Genomic DNA, 16,675 nt, shown 5'->3' with positions numbered 1-16,675 from the left:
TGCAAACTCCACACAGAAAGGCCACTGTCCTCAAGGTTCGAACCTCCCCCCAGCCAAGATTCGAACCTTGCTGTGAGGCTGCGGTGCTAACCACCACACCACCGTGCAGCTTGATATGGAACCTTTAAAGCTAAACTATCTGTTCAGAACCATGCTATTTCTGCATCACTTCCTGAAAATACACATTCCCTCATGCATTCATAGTGCATTAAATAAATAAATAAATAGTGCGGTTAAAAAGACTTTTCATTAACATGTTAACATATTAACAGCCATGATGAAAACTGAAATCAAACTCATTTATTGATGAAATAATCACTAACTTCAGATCAGGTCTGTTCATGAATGTTTTTTCATTTCATCAGTGTATCATGCTTGCCACAATTATTTTAGTATAAACAAGGAATATTAAAAAATATTATCAGATTTTTTTATTGTACAAAGTTGAAGGCACTTACAGGGAAATTCCACTGTCAGAGCACTAAACCACAGAACAATGGTGACATTGTCCAGTGGAGGCAATGAGAGAACAAGAAATAATGTGAAAACCGAGTTTTAACTTTCAGCTGCCTACATTGTGGTTTGAATGTCTGAACAGTCTGATGTGGAAACAATGACTTTCCCCTCAAAGAATTCATACAGTATCAAAATATATGTGCATCTTGCTGCCAGCTTAAATTGCCATGCCTTCCCCAACCTGCTGTGAGTGGCTGTTTTGTCCTCTAGTCGTCTTCCCAGCAGTCTGGCTATAGCAGTGAATGAGTTGCTCATCCTGTAGATGTCTTTTCCACAACCTCCCAATAAGGCCGGGTAACGATCAGTCAGAGCTCTGATCTCCAGCAGCAGGGTGTGGTGAAAGCTGTGCTCCATGCTGCCCAGAAGGGACACCAGGTAGACTAATGAGCTATAAGCATGAGCCTGGAGAAAGAGAACAAAGTGCACATGAAAGACTGATAACATTTTACACTAGTGTTCATAGGAAAAAGTACCATCAAGGAATTTTAACTCTTGTGTACAATGTTATATTAAATTAGAGACTCAAAGACTAGAAATATGAACACAGAAAATGGAATCAAATAAAGTAATACAGATCCACAACAAAACTGAAAGGATATTAGTCCATCAAGTGTTAGCCAAGATAGACTAATCTGATCCAGATACATCAGCCACCATGGATATACTAAGGCTACATCCATACAGAGACAGAGCCAACTCAGTTTTTAAAAAGTTGGCTATAAAGACAGAATCATTTCAAGAAATTTGTGTGTCCACAAAGAAACCACTGAAAATGCTGTAGTGTATATGCCAGGCCTGTAGATGGCGATGCCACACTGCCATAGAAATAAACCGAAAACAGAGAATAAGACTTGGAGCATGCAGAGAAACTTGTGTTTCAAACATATGAAGAAGATGACAAAAAATTTAAATAAAGAGACGCATACTGCTCAGTAGCATCTGCAGCACAAACACAACATTGTAATCCGCCATCATTGTAGCTGTTAGCGAGGTTTGCACGTGCCGGCTAAGGGAGAGGTGGGGCTATGGTGTTATCAGTTCAGGAAAGATGTGTATGAGTTGTAAACACAGAAACAAAACAACGGTGTTTCCAGAATTATTCACTTTGGGACCCGATTTAAAGAAGTAGCATTTAAAGGCTCTCAAAATGCTGGTTTCACATAGACTAAATATCCACATATATATATAAAAAAAAACTGTAGAGATGCACCTAAACTCCCTGTATACAGTATGTGGTCCAGGCCTGACACAGGTCAATACAGACAATTTTTAGTAAAAAATAATTACTATGTTAATGGTTGTTTAATGTGAAAGTGTTGCAGTACAAAATTCATTATTTGTAGCATTTTAAAGTTTGAAGGGATTTATAGATTTTTTAAATAGCTCTCTTGTGCCCCCCTTGTTAGGGGTAAATTCTCAAACTTGGGAGCGCTCTGAAAGCCATCTGCAACTAACACACTGGCAACTAATCAGTACGTCACAAAATGCAGTTTTTAAAAAAATTACATCAACTTATAAAGCCTTGTCAGTCAAAGCTAGTGCAATGTTTTCAAACACTGCCCTACTGTTTTCTGTGTCGGTTACGTGCGTAATTTCGTCAGTTTTCAGGGAGCTTAACTCTCTGTCACTTGACGCAGAAGAAGGAGCAATACCATCGGCAATCACGGGGGCAGTGCTGAGCAGAATAGCCGACATGCCACCAGGGAGAGAAACAAACCAGAGAAGAAGAGGAGACTCAGGAAAGGAACAAAAAAGCAGAAGAAGAATGAAAATGAGGACAACTGTAGAAATTGTTTGAGCTTTTGAAGAAACACTAGGCTATGTTCGAGTGTTTAGGGTGTGTTGGGTGGTTGGAAACAACTTTATAGCGACGCATTACCGCTGCCAAATGGTGTCTGAAACTGACGTTGGCTCATGGGAGTTAACTCTGAACCTAGCACTGCCCGCTAGAGTAGGATTTGGGGTGAGGCACTTTTTTGTGCTGATGATGATGCTGGCTGTTCCTGTGATTAAAATAGATTAATAGAAAATTATCAGTGAGCTGGATCTCAAAAAATTGTTTTATCGTACAAAATTGTGTTACTTAGTGGTTATTTCTAATGTTGTGGGCTTCTAAGTAACTTCAAAATGGGACCTTTCTTGTGTTAAGAAAAGATATGGAAAAAACTACACATGTTTTGGTGAGGAGAAAGTGATTTTATCCAAATTTGATACACATAAGTGTTTTTTTTCCACTTCCAGGCAGTTTTGGGTGGATGGCGATTCGGGGGGGGGGGGGGTTCTCTCAAGACAAACAATAATGAATACAAATACATGCAGGTGGTTTTCATCAAACTTAAAAAATACAAACATTTCTTTTTTCTCCATTAGACTTTGGGATAACACCCACATTTCATCATTCCCAATTTCTTTTTCTATCCAGCAGATAAAAGGCCTGCTTACAAGGGACACAAAATAATTCCAAAGTGTATTTTCTTTGGAATTATTTTGTGTGTTATTTTGGTTCATATTTATATCTGTACAGGCTTTTGTTATCAAAATAGTCCAGTAAATGCAACATGAACTTTAGCATAATCAGTGTTTATTTTAAAGGTTTTGCAAAATTTTTTTCCTCATACATTTTATATTGCAGCCCATAAACCAGTCAACAGAAAAATCATTGCAGGTGAACAGAGGTGACATGATTCAACAACAGCTCTCTGGTAGTGTTTCACTATATAGCCAAAGACAAATATCTCCATCTGTGAACAGAAACAAAAGCTGGAATTTGCTTTTCTTTTTGTCACTTCACTCATGCTGTTTAAAAATGGGAACATTAAAGTACTCTTTCTGAGAGACATAATGACTGACTGATGGAGTGACCGACGGTCAAACAGAGCCAAACTCAGCTTACGGCTTTTAAGCACACCTTGTAATGAGGAGAGAAGAATGTAGTTACTGCACAGCTCATTTGGCATGTTTCACAAGCACTCTCTGTAGGAAACTAAATTTATATGTTGATCCTAAAACTACCGGAAAAAAGAAGAAGTTGACCTTGGACTTTGATAACATGCCAGGAAAATATTTAGGACCTCAACACAAAAATGAATCATGAGCTCGCCTCAAGCTCAGCCAGAAGATACAAAGACTTTACAAAAGTGTGTAACTTCCGCAACACAGTTCAGGCTTTTTCCTTTTTTTAATTGTCAGTATGAGATTACTCTAAGGCTTCTAAGTGTTGCAACACAAGCATTTGTTTTATATTGTCCATGAGAGACATTTTACAGTAACACAATTAAAAGTCAGTCCAGTCATATAAAACTTTTCTTGATCATTACAACTCACACTTAGCCTTGATTTTTGTGTCCTAAAGACATCCACCCCTAATTTAACTCTTAGCTCTCCAGAAAGGGCTTTAAAGAGGGAAAATGTATTAACTGTGTTTAGTTACATGTTCTCACAATCACCCAAAAACTATACCAGAGCAGTAAGGGCCAAATTCATGAAGTTAAGCAATACAAAGAGTTTATCTGTGACAAAATCCCCAGTGATACATTTTCTAGGAACTTTTTTGCTTAAAGTTGAAACCAAATCTGTGAAGATATTAACAAGTTCAAATCCCTGTATAGATAAAAGTTATTGCTTCTTTGCCTCTAAAATAACTCATATTTTGAGATGTTATACACTGTCAAACAGATCAAGTACTAAAGTTAGAATAGTACTACATGACAGCACCTGGGTCCAACTGGACTCAAAGCGGTCTGACTATCACTTAATTATGACGTCCCATCTTGTTTGAATTCATGCTTGTGTTGTTCTTACTCTCAAATGTAAGTCGCTTTGGATAAAAGCGTCTGCTAAATGACTGTAGAATAGAATAGAATAGAATAGAATAGAATAGAATAGAATAGAATAGAATGGTAAATAAATCCATACTTGTTCAAAATAATTCAGCAGAGATGTCCATTACATAAAACCCATCCATGATTTCACTAATAGAATAACTATTTACTAATTACTAATATTGTGCCTATAGTCATTTATTTATTTAATTTACATTTTTATTTAAATAGAGATAAATGCATAAAACATAGCTTCATGAATTCATACGCCACCCATGCATAAATCCTGTGTGAACTAAGTAAATGTATTTTAATGGACATCCTTTTTACACTTAGTGAAGCTCTGCAGATCCTGCACATTTAAAACGTATATCGTAAAAAAACAAAATAAAACAAAAAAAACAAAAAAAAAAACTTGTTGCGTAGTTTGTCTCCCTCCATGAGGTTTCCCACTGATGAGTGATATAGATACGTTACAACTATTTTCCTTGAAGAAGGAAAAAATGTGCTGTATGTTTTAATGACATATAAATAAAACCACAGAGGTTGAAAAACAGCTTTGGTAATACACGTCTGTATTGATATGCTTATTAGTCATATACTACATAACTTTTATTAAACACAGCTGTTGCAGCTGAATCTGAAATAAAGTGTTTACAACAGGCAACGAATGATCAGTCAAAATAATATTTCCTTTATTGGCACCTTAATCTGATACCAGAGATCTGATTGGGCATTCCTACAACATACTCTATGATGATGATGAATGAGTGTTTATTTCAAACATGTTAGCATGTTACATAGAATTATTACATATTTCATGGAACATTGCTAACCAACACATTCGAAAAAGAGTAGGAAGAAGCATAAGCTTTTCTAATTCTACCCCTTTTTCCATTTTACATGAAAAGTCTGCTGTTCTACCAGTTCACTTCCTGTTTTAACATGTTTACAGGTACAATTAATTTAATAATTTACATAATATACATAAAATAAAAACTTAAATATATAGGAACAAGTGTAAACTCCCTTCTTCCTTGTGCCATGTGAAAACCAAGTGTTTCTACTGCTTCTTGAACTGGTTAATGCTTGGACATCGCTTGAGTGCCTCATTCAGTCTGTCTCCACAACTTAACTCCACATACAGAAACACAAGAAGTTTTAATGTTGTACAAACATACATGTTTTAAATCAATTTTTAAAGTTATATTCTTAAGCTATACCTACCAAAATTATTTTTGAATATTATTAGGGAGCAGGTTATGGATTGTTTTATACTTGATTTATACTGTTTGAAAGTTAACCAGATCATTAAATTTCAATATTTCTGATTTAAGAAAAATTGGATTTGTTTGATCTCTATAACCAGTGTTATGAATTTTTCTATGTGCTTGTTTCTGAAGTATGTAAAGTGATTGTAGTGTAGTTTTGTAAGTGTTTTCCCAAACCTCTGCACTGTGATTTAAATATGGTAACACCATTAAACAATACAAAATATCAATATATTTCTCCCCTGCTCCTGTAAATTCTCACTAGAGTTAAAAATATTAGTGTTGTCAACAAATAACACAAATTTTAATACTTTAGAGACCTTACAGATATTATTAATATATAAAATAAACAACTTTGGACCCAAGACTGACCCCTGTGGGACACCGCAAGCAATGTCCAGGAATGACGTTGTATGTCCTCCCAACTTAATTGTTTTCTATCCCTTAAATAACTTCTCACCCAGTGCAATACAACCTTAATCCCATACCGTTCCAGTTTTATTATTAAAATGTCATGATTGATGATGTTTAATGCTTTTTTAGGATCTACAAATATACTCTTTTATTCTATTGTATTACTAATTTCCTCAGTTACTTCAATTAGTGCTAGTGACGTTGAGATGTTAGCTCTGAATCCATGGCAACGGACCATTTACCAATTTCTCTAGAACTTTGAAAAATTTTTTAATTTCATTTCATTTTTATTGGAAATTTACCAGATTGGAATGCTAGATTACAGATGTATGTTAGTGGTTCACAGATCCCTTTAATGACCCTTTTTACAGTTTTTATGTCTATTCCATTGCAGTCAATAGATGCCTTAGATTTGCATTTATTTACAATGTCTATGATTTTGGGCTGGGATTCCTCTCTATTATGTCATTCCAGTCCTCAGATCGTGATGGATCATGGATTTGCTCTGCCAAGTTTGGTTTTACATTTACAAAAATGTTATTGAAGCTGTCGACTCTATCATTCATATTATCTTTTTTAATAGTATCCGCCATAAAATATGGAGGGTAACTTTGTGATTTGGATCCATTTTTAATAATGCCATTTAACATATCTCATATTCCTTCAACATTGTTTCTGGTTTTGTTTAGTATTTTGGTATAGTATTCCTGCCTATATGCCCGTATAATATCAACTTATTTTTATATTTGTTTTCAGCATCTTTAGTTCTTTGCTTTATGAATTTTTATAGAGTGCATTTTTCTTTCTACAGGCATTTTGTAAACCCTGTGCGATCCATGGACAATCTGTATATTTTTGCTTTCTGTTATATTGTTGAAATGGACATTTTGTTTTACTTACACAATGTTATGAAAATCCCAACAAAATTATTTTATAATGTAATTTGTGTCATATACACTACCGTTCAAAAGTTTGGGGTCACTTTGCCATGGGATTCAATAGGGAAGTGACCCCAAACTTTTGAACAGTAGTGTACACTTTTCCAGTTTTGGGTTTGTGACCAAAAGAACTTATTGGATTTTAAAAATTTAAAACAGTACAATAGTTATTGAAAAGTAAAAAATGACCACATAGGTAAAACATCATGACTGTCAAAAGAGTTCAACAGCACAGAGGAATCATCATTATTATTAAATGGTTCATTTACTGCAAGTCTGTTGGACGGAACTTTGTCTATAGAGTATTGTGTTAATATCACTGGTGAGATATTCTGATCTAACAAGCAATAAGTCCAGATACATAATATAGACAAACTCCCTTTGGAAGGTAAAGAGAACCAGAGAAACAGTTGGGAAATCAAGCGCAAATGCATCCCAGTTTGAAGATGTGGGTGTGTGTATATATAGATGTGTGTGAGTGTGTTTGTGTGTGTGTGTGTGTGTGTGTGTGGGTGTGGGTGTGTGTGTGGGTGGGTGTGTGTGTGGGTGTGGAACGGGTGGGGGGAATCATCACAAACCCACAGGAGACATTCCCCACAGCCATCACCAGGAGGCCTCTGCAGGGGCATTTTCCAGAAAACAAGAGTTATTTTCCAAATGGTTCCAATGTGAAGAAAGACGGGACACTGAGGTCTGACAAACTGCGTGTGTGTGAGTTTGTGTGTGTGTGTGTGTGTGTGTGTGTGTGTGCTGAAGTTGGGTTGGCAGATTTTTTGACATGAAGATTGAGGAGGAAGCAGGTTTTGGCGGAAATGTGGCTCTGGTGTAACAGAAGACTTTATTATGCTTTTCAGCTGCATGGTTTCTATGTGTGCGTGTTTGTATGTTTATGTATGTATGTATGTGTGTGTCTGTTTATCAATCTGTGTACATGTCTGATGACGTGTATGTAAGGAAAGCCAACACTTCATCTAGAGACAAATACTGTATGTTTCCCCTGTCAGTAATTTTCCCTAACTGTTGTTAAATTGCCCGAGAGAAAAGAGAAAAAAGAAGCCCTCACTAGTCTGTTGCTGTCACTTTTACCCATTTACACAAACAGAGAATGATCATTTTTAACTTCAGGATAAGTCCCAGCATGAGTGGAGTCCTCTGTGACGTAAGCGTACGTGTTCGGTTAAACACATAAGACCAGCCGATAATCCTAAGTGCTCAAATAGAAAGCAAGTGGACTTCTTCTATTCTGGAAGGCTTTTTAGTTTGCACCAAAGCTTTTTCTTTTTTTCTTTCTTTTTAGAAGAGGTGAAAAGTCTTAAAGACTGAGACAAAGAAGTCCATTTTCATTCTGTACTTAAGATTACCACAAACCACATGTTTGACAGTCTAAAGAGACATCAAGCCTGCAACTACAAACATTAGTTAACTACAACAGTTTTATATTAGCATCTAAAAGAAATAACAACAAGCACAGAACAATGACAACGTCAACATGCCTGAAGCTGAAATTACAGTACAGCTGATGTTAAAGTAAATGTCATGATTAAATAAGTTATTTGGTTATTATTATAACTTAAAAACTAATGATGGACTTGGGGCAGACCTTTTAAGAAAAAAAAGAATATGTATAAGCACCACACTGTTACAACTACTAACACGAATGTAAACAACAGAATATTCTGATTATGATGCACACGAGTTGCAGATAGGACATTCTACTCATATTCCTGTTTACATGTTAGAGAGCATACTCTGATTAATGATTCACACCCACATAATGTTCTTTATATGAAGTTCCAATATGACAAAGGCTTCATTACATAATCTAAAATATGGAATGTAAACCTACTCTGGTTTCTCCCTCTTTTGAATTTTTAAATTTTTTTAGCATCCTTCTTATTCTGCCCTTAATTCCATGGGGCGGTCACTCAACCAATTGAGTTACATGCAGCTCTGGTGTTACCATATCTTTAGACAGAAACAAGGAAATTGATCTATAAAAACAAGCCTTAAACAGGCAAAGGTGCAGACTGCAGACCCAGAGCATTCATCATATCATATAAACTAAAAGTGTGTGCCACAAAACTTCAAAGACGGCACAATTCCAAACATTGTGAGTAAATGGATATTTATAAAGAGTAACAAGTGTCATGTTGCAGAGCTGCTCTGCAGAGCTGCAATCAGGATGATCTCCTACACCTGTCCTGATTGTCATTTCCCTCACCTGCTCCCTCCCCTACTTAAACTCTCTTCACTCCCTGCTTCCCTGCCAGATGGTCACCAGTACTTACCTTGTGATATCCAGTTATTTCTAGTTCCAGACTTCCTTGTCATCGACCCTGTCACGTCCGTGGATATTCTTTTGCCTGACCCCTGCCGGATCCCTTCAAGTGCCTGCCTGGATTGACCCTTGCCCGCATGACCACGGAATAGCCTGTCCCTCTGGATAAGTACTGCACTGAGCCTCACTGTGAATGAACGTTGCCTGCCCTGACTACGTCTTTTGGATTTGTGGACTAAAACTTCCTGTCTGAAGTTCATTTCAGGAATTCTCTCTCACAGACCTGGGATTGCCTGACTCCGCCAGCTAACCAGAACTGGTTTCACTCCCTCCATCCCCTGGTCCTCAATAAACCTTATTCTTTTCAAATCCATTTGTCCTACGTGTGGCTGAATTTCCGGGTCTTCAGGAGCAAACCTGACAAACAAGGGCATAGTGATTCATACTTCTATTTTCTATACCACTGATTAGAGGGTCATGGGAAAGCTGGAGCTTATCCCCGCAGTAAGCAGGAGAGAGGCAGGGTACACCCTGGACAGGTCGCCAGTCCATCACTGGGCCAACGCAGAAAGAAAAAAAAAAACATTCACACTCACATTCTCTCCTAGGGAAAATTTGGAGTGACCAGTTAACCTAACATTATGTCTTTGCACTATGGAAAGAAGCTGGAGAACCCGAAGAGAAAGCCTCCCCTCCAGCCGAGACTTGAACCAGTGACCTTCTTACTGTGAATGCAATGTCATAAACAGAGTAATATTTTAACCAGATTAATACTAGAATATTAACGTACATGCAAATGTAGCTATTGTCTGAACGATAGAGGAATGCAGCACTGTGTCTAAGTGTGTGTGTCTCTGACCCATCAGCCAGCAACAAACAGTTTGCTCCTTTCTCTTGGTTAATTAGCACACAGACAAGTGTTTTAGCAGTGGTCTCCAGCCAATCAAGTATTGGCTAAAACATATATTTTTTTGTTTGTTTTAACCAAAGTGAAACGATATTAGGGGCAAAAGGGCAGCCAAGTGTTTGACACATGGGTTAGCAAAAAACATAAAAGACACATGGAACAAATTTAGTCTCCTTCATAAACAAATTTTGGTTTTCTAAACTTCACCAAAACATGTACTTAATAAATATAACAGGAGCTTTCACAATATATTAGTGGTATTTTGAGCCATAACGAATGCCTTTTCATCAAATTAGTGCAAATAAAACTGAATACAGACAAGACTAGCACAGTGAAAAGATATCTGTCACATATACTGTATGCAGCTGAACCAGCCAAGTTCCTTTTTTTTTTTTAAATGAATATAGCTTACTCTTCTTTTTTCCTCACACTTACAAAAAAAGGACATCTTCTGAGGTTAATGGTCCATTAAATTGTGCTAATTTGCTGCAGCTTCAAATACTGCTCATCCACTGTTTCCTTCAGCTCTCCCTCCCCACCAGGTCCATCAGAGTCAGTGGAGTCAGCATGTATTTGTTTAGGACAGACACTTCTAAAAAAACAGCAATGTAGGTGTTAGAAAGCGGTCAAAAAACTCCGGATCTGCACAGCCCGTCCGGTGTGAGACTGTGTGTTTTTTACTTGGCAGAACAACAGAGAGCAAGTCATATGAGTGTGCAGCCTATTATTCTCTACTCATTGAAATAATCACTCTTGTCTGTTTCTCTCTCGCTCTCTCTCTCTCTTCTGTGTGTGTGTGTGTGTTTGTGTGTGTGTGTGTGTGTGATAGTTATTTTACTACATCCATGGTGTCTGAAAACCTGTTGCCTATTGTACTTATGAGGTCTTTGTTTGCATACACATGCTGCAGTCAGCTTTCCTGAGATGGCTCAGATGCTCCAGATGTGGACCCACTTCAGCACGTTTTCCTTCAGACTTCAGACTTTCCTTCAGACTCAGAAGTTTCCTCTTTCCTGTTACATTCTGATTTGATCCCTTGAATTAACTTCTTTAAATGTCTGGTGTTGTTTTATCAAGTGCTTCACAATTTCTCCTCTCATTCTTACACAAGGCGCATCCTACCTTCTTAGCTGTCGTTATAATAGAGCTACACTCCTTTACATTCAGTCATGTCTTCCCACACACTCTGTAAGGGGTTAATGATTGCTAAAAAATGTAAATATATCCTTTTACCTCACTGATGATGCCTACAGCACCATGGATTTTGGCCACATGACCCAGGAAAGCAGTAGACTGCTGACCCACCATCCTCAGTGCTGGCAGGAAGCTGACAAAAGACGATGGGCTGGCCTGTGACACGTCCACAAGAGAGCCCAACAGAGCCTCTGTCAGAGATTTGTCGCTCAGGTAGTTGACCAGTGTGGGCACGTGAGTACTCAGCATCTATATGGATGATGAAAAAACACGAAAGCAGAATAAAACAACAGAACTTTTTGGTAATCTTGGCCCTTTGTGCACACTGCTTGCTAAATAACATGATCAAAGCTTTATGTCTTGAATGATGGTTGGAGGTGACCTTGGAGAGAGGTGAGGAGTCTGGTGACAAATAATAAACAAAAACTCCACTGTAGGACTGTCTGGACAAACTGAGCGAATTAATAAATTCCTCCTCATTATCTGCACTGGTCACACTGGACTGCACTGGACCGGACTAACAATGTCCACAATTGTAAAACAGTTTCACAGAAGCGATCGAAGGACAAATGAAAGTGTTTCTCGTGTCTGTGTTGTTTTTAATTATCTCAGTACTGCACTGCTTCCAGTAAAGGACATTAGAGTGCAAAACATTTAGTAACTGCTCTGATGAACACAACTACAATCAACATACAAATATTTTGTGAGTGTGTGTGTGGGGGGTGTAGATTAAAGTAACTCCAGATGGCTGAACTTAGATTGAGACTTTGCATGTTTTACCACTGTGTGCTCTGGCTGCTGGTATGTGGTTATTCCCCATCTACAGCAACTCCACTTAAACTTATGCAGAATCCAAGAAATCACTGCAGGGGATGTGGAAAGGAAAAAAAAAAAAAAAAAAAAAAAACATCTGCTAACTCACAAGTGGATGTTGCTCTGCAACCATTTGAATAAGTCGGATCAGATGCTGTTGCTCTGGTGATTCCAGCTGTGACATCATTGCAGTAAGGTTGCCCAGGTGATGGTGGATGGTGTCTGGCTGTTTGGGGTAGACTGAGGGCAGCACTCGTAACAACATGTGGTTACCTGAAAGAGATGGAGAGACAAAGATGTATGCACATTTTCTGCAAAAACAGTAAGATTAGCAGTGTCACTCACTTTACCTGTCAGTGGGGTTGTCATCTACCAATGTTGGCTTGGTAAGAAGCCTAATATACTACTGGTTTATTTTTCAAAGGAAACAAGCATTCAAACAGTCTTAAATATCTAATGATAAATTGTTAAATCAGCAAGTCAGCTTGGTTTTAAAAAAGCATTTTAAGTGTGTATTTCACATACCACTCTGTGTAAATCCAAAATTTGTGGAGATAACTAGATAACGGACTGGACCACAAACTTTAAATATGAAAGTTCAACAACAGCGTGAAGTATATACAAAGCTGATAAACTGCAGCTGGTCTGCAAACAGCATTTTAAAAGGCAGGAATCTACTAATTCCTCTGGAGATGAGACTGAAATGGCAATACAGTTCAGTAATATCAGGTTTTATATTTTAGTATCATGACAAATATATTGGAGTAATCTTGTAAATATGTATATACTTCATACACACACAATCTACTGTACAGCTCACTTATAAATATACAGTTTGCTCTTACTTAAGTTCAAAACGACTTTTTTCAGGGTTTTCTGTTTTACCTGTATGCCAAAAAAACGAGACACGCTCAGTGCAGCACATGTTGATAAATATAGGTACCATCACTGATCAGGAATGAGGAAACCTTGTCACTGGATATCACCAATATATGTTTCATGCCTTTATTCTGTTTTTCTTTAGATGTAAAATATCCTGCGTCATGACAGAGAGCCTGTTAGGACTCCCTCTGTACTTCCTCACAACCCCCCCTGTCTGTTTGCACGTCTGTGTTTAATTTCTGACCTTTAATCTCACCAACGCCCAAATCGCCATGATGACTTATAAATCTCTGAAAAATATCCCATAGGGTCCTTTGTTTTATTCAAGCACACAAAAGTGACATTCTCAAGAGGCCCTTCGGATAGTTTCCAAAAAGAAAAATGAATCTGGAAATTGATCTATTCATTTTTATGCAGAGGCAGATAAGGTCACAATAAATGTGACATTAGCATCACAACAGTTCCCAAAAAAATTACAAGCTGTCTAGAAAGACAAATTTGCGTATTTCACAGTGAAATTACTTCTTTCCTTAAGATTCCCATCCGAAATACTGAAAGTCTTTTAAAGACATTGAAACAGTCTGATTCATGGGGGAAAGGAATTTTTTGTGCAGATATTGCCACATGATTATTACGGAAAGTATGACTAAGAAACTTTACAACATTTGAGCTGTGTTTTACTTAAGACACTAAACTGCGCAGCTAAAGATAGTTTTTGTGCCTATAATTGAGTTTTTTTTTCTCTTTTTTAAATCAAGAAGCTGGGAAACAGCTAAGCAGCTTAAATGAAAAATTATCCTCTTACATATATTTGTTTGATAGGTGACTGCTTTGGATGAAGATGCAAACACATTATTCATATCTAACAATGTGCATAATGTCCCTAAAGGAACTCCAACTGAACTCTCTGTGCAAAGGAGGTTCCTGTACAACACAAAACTGCACAGATCAGCATAAGTGATGTCCAGAGGGGACTGGTTTTGGAGAGCTTTATGACTTGAATGTGTTTTCTGTAGCTTCCACCACTCATTCAATGTATACATGTCCTCAGAGTCGTATATCATGCAGCTCAAATAACCTCAGTTGGGTGAGGGAGGGGAGAAACCATCAAATCCAAATGCAAGCCCCAGATGACAAATGTCTCCCTAAAAGCTCATATCTTTAAGATTCTGTGCATTTTTGTTGGATGAGAAAATCTCTCCCCCCTACAATGGACTAAAAATGCTTTAAAATATTCCAACCCATATGAAACATGACTGCCTAGCTGCTCTGGAAAGAATCCAGTTACCAGAGCGTAAAGAAAGACTTATGGTTTTTATCATGCATGCACTTGACTCAGACTGTTCCATGTGTAAAAAAAATTTTATATATCATGATCATAAAGTGTGCACCAAGACAGTATAACAGACATACAGTACAAGTACAGTTTCAAAAATTATATCCAGTGTCTCCTGCAAACTTTAAACACAATGACCATCCACCCCCTCTACCTACACCATCAAGTTATATCTGTTCTTACTTGTCTTAATCATGTATCATCAACGCCAAACAGTCATCATCATTACTGGATGTATGACATCTTAAAGTCCCTTAAAGCAAAGCTATGTCCTGAAGACCTGCAGGAACCACTCAGGCAATTTCTTTTTGCATTAACAGAAACCTCAAATGCATTTTCTTCCTTCTACATTTTCACTTCTGTTTAGTTACTAACGAACAAAAATATGAATAAGTAATAAGTCATATTTGCCAAAGGAAAAAACAAATCCACAAATGTCCATACTTTATACACACTCACACGTGGAAGTGATTACTGCTCTGTTTTTATGTGTTTCCAGCTGGATTAATTCGCCATTCAGGTGGCAGCCATGAGGCAAAAATAGTAAATATTTACACCAGAAACACACGGATCAAATGTATCACATATGGGCACACTTCTCCTCTGTCTTTAAGCATGTAACATCTGTCTGCCTCTTGAGGTATTACACCCTTCAGTTCAGGTAACCCCACATCCAGTCCACTGGCTGAGGCTTCTTTTAAATAGCATTAAATAAATGTGTCTTTCCAGCTCATGTGTGGCAGCTTTTTACAGAATTATTTATATAATACAATGTCAAACTACCATAGAGATCATAAAAGACTGTCATTGGAGGAAACAAGATTGTTTGATAGATGCCAAATTCCAAGAAGAAGAACTCAGTTGCCCTTTGATCTACATGGATCAATCTGGAATCTATTGAAAGGTTAGCATCTATGCTTACAACATACTTTTTACATACTTATGAGACATGCCTGTCCTCTCTTGCTCTCATGTTGTTAGAAATGTGGTTTGGGTATAAAGTACAAAAAAACTGGGACATGTATCTTATGACAAAAGTATAAATTAATTATTATGAAATTAGTATTTACCTGCCATTGTGGAATCAATAAGGCCTGTAACAAAAGTATTTCCAAAACTGATGTCACATTGTGCTATGAGTTCACTTCGACTACCTAGCAAGGTTAATGGAAAACATGCTGGCCTCCTTTTGAGCTAAACAAGTTTATCTTGATCTCATCTGAACAAAGAGTGCCTTCTGAATATTCATCCCTTTTGCTTTCTTGTTATTCCAAGCAAAGTTTAATGTTACAGTTAGCAAGGAAAGTTTTTTTTTCCCCCTTGAGCACATTTCATGACGATCCAAGTTAAACAGTTCCACTATAATAACTATCAGATCTGCCAATCTCCAGATTTCTGCTGATAATCTCTGTGCAAAATATAAAGCACCCACCAATTTTTTATTCCAAGATAATTTAATAAGCTGTGAACTGTTTATGGCATGATTTTTTGTTTTGGAGGATGGTAACTGGTTCCCATTGTTCATTTTGCTGCAACTGTGTTCTTATTTAGAGAGGGTCCTCCCCCATAAGGTGTACTAATATGACGTACTGGATGTACAAACTGACAGCTTGTATCCCCAACAAAATATGCAACCTCTAGGGGTCATGAGAGCGATTTCATGTGGAGGCTAAAAATGATGTTCATAATGGTTGCATAGTAAAAAGAATGTATTTTTTCCTGATCATGATCAATTACTAACATAAACCAAGAGATGTTACAGCCTAAAGCAGGAAATGACAAACTTTCATTGTGTTGTATCTACATGTAATCATATCAACATATAAACTGGCATCAATAAGGTGAGAATGGCATTGCAAAAAGAATGTATTTTAGCTTACGCCATAATCTTCTAAATCTGCTTTTTCTTTGTCCAAACCTAATCAGGTCATGTTACTGATGGGATGAACACTAGTCTCAATCTCACATCTCACAAAGGCCCACGGTCAAAAACAAATCATTTAGCTGCTCCATCGACCCCACCTCCATCCTCCTTTTGTGGACATGGTGGCTTTCTTTACCGTGATTTAAGTGCCAATGTGGAAATGCTTATTCAAGGTGTATGCACCTTGTAGGGATGCTACCGCACAGGATTGCAATATGGGTTGTATTTAACAAACAGCAGATATTACTGTCTCTTGTCTTTTCTATGTAGACCCAAAAAGTAGGCATGCAGCTAGGTGGTTGAAACCTCATTGGCCCAAAAACATGAGAAAGTTCTGATAGACATATAATATTTTAAACACATTTTTTCAAATTGTTTTCA

General features: G+C 37.3%; 1 protein-coding gene across 2 annotated transcripts in view; it reads right to left on the bottom strand.

Moving 5' to 3' along the window:
• veph1 (ventricular zone expressed PH domain-containing 1) overlaps window positions 1-16,675 on the bottom strand; it is a 64,476-nt gene that overhangs the window by 27,920 nt on the left and 19,881 nt on the right. For both annotated transcript variants that reach the window (XM_041995437.1, XM_041995438.1), the window contains exons 4-6: window positions 12,262-12,425; window positions 11,379-11,588; window positions 698-918 (exon numbers count right to left, since the gene is read on the bottom strand). In XM_041995437.1, coding sequence (XP_041851371.1) covers window positions 698-918; window positions 11,379-11,588; window positions 12,262-12,425 — 595 coding nt within the window. The remainder of the gene's footprint in view (window positions 1-697; window positions 919-11,378; window positions 11,589-12,261; window positions 12,426-16,675) is intronic.

This window comes from Melanotaenia boesemani, chromosome 9 (genome assembly GCF_017639745.1).
Source record: "Melanotaenia boesemani isolate fMelBoe1 chromosome 9, fMelBoe1.pri, whole genome shotgun sequence".
NCBI classification, from domain to species: Eukaryota; Metazoa; Chordata; class Actinopteri; order Atheriniformes; family Melanotaeniidae; genus Melanotaenia; species Melanotaenia boesemani.
This window is presented reverse-complemented; position numbering and strand designations above follow the sequence as displayed.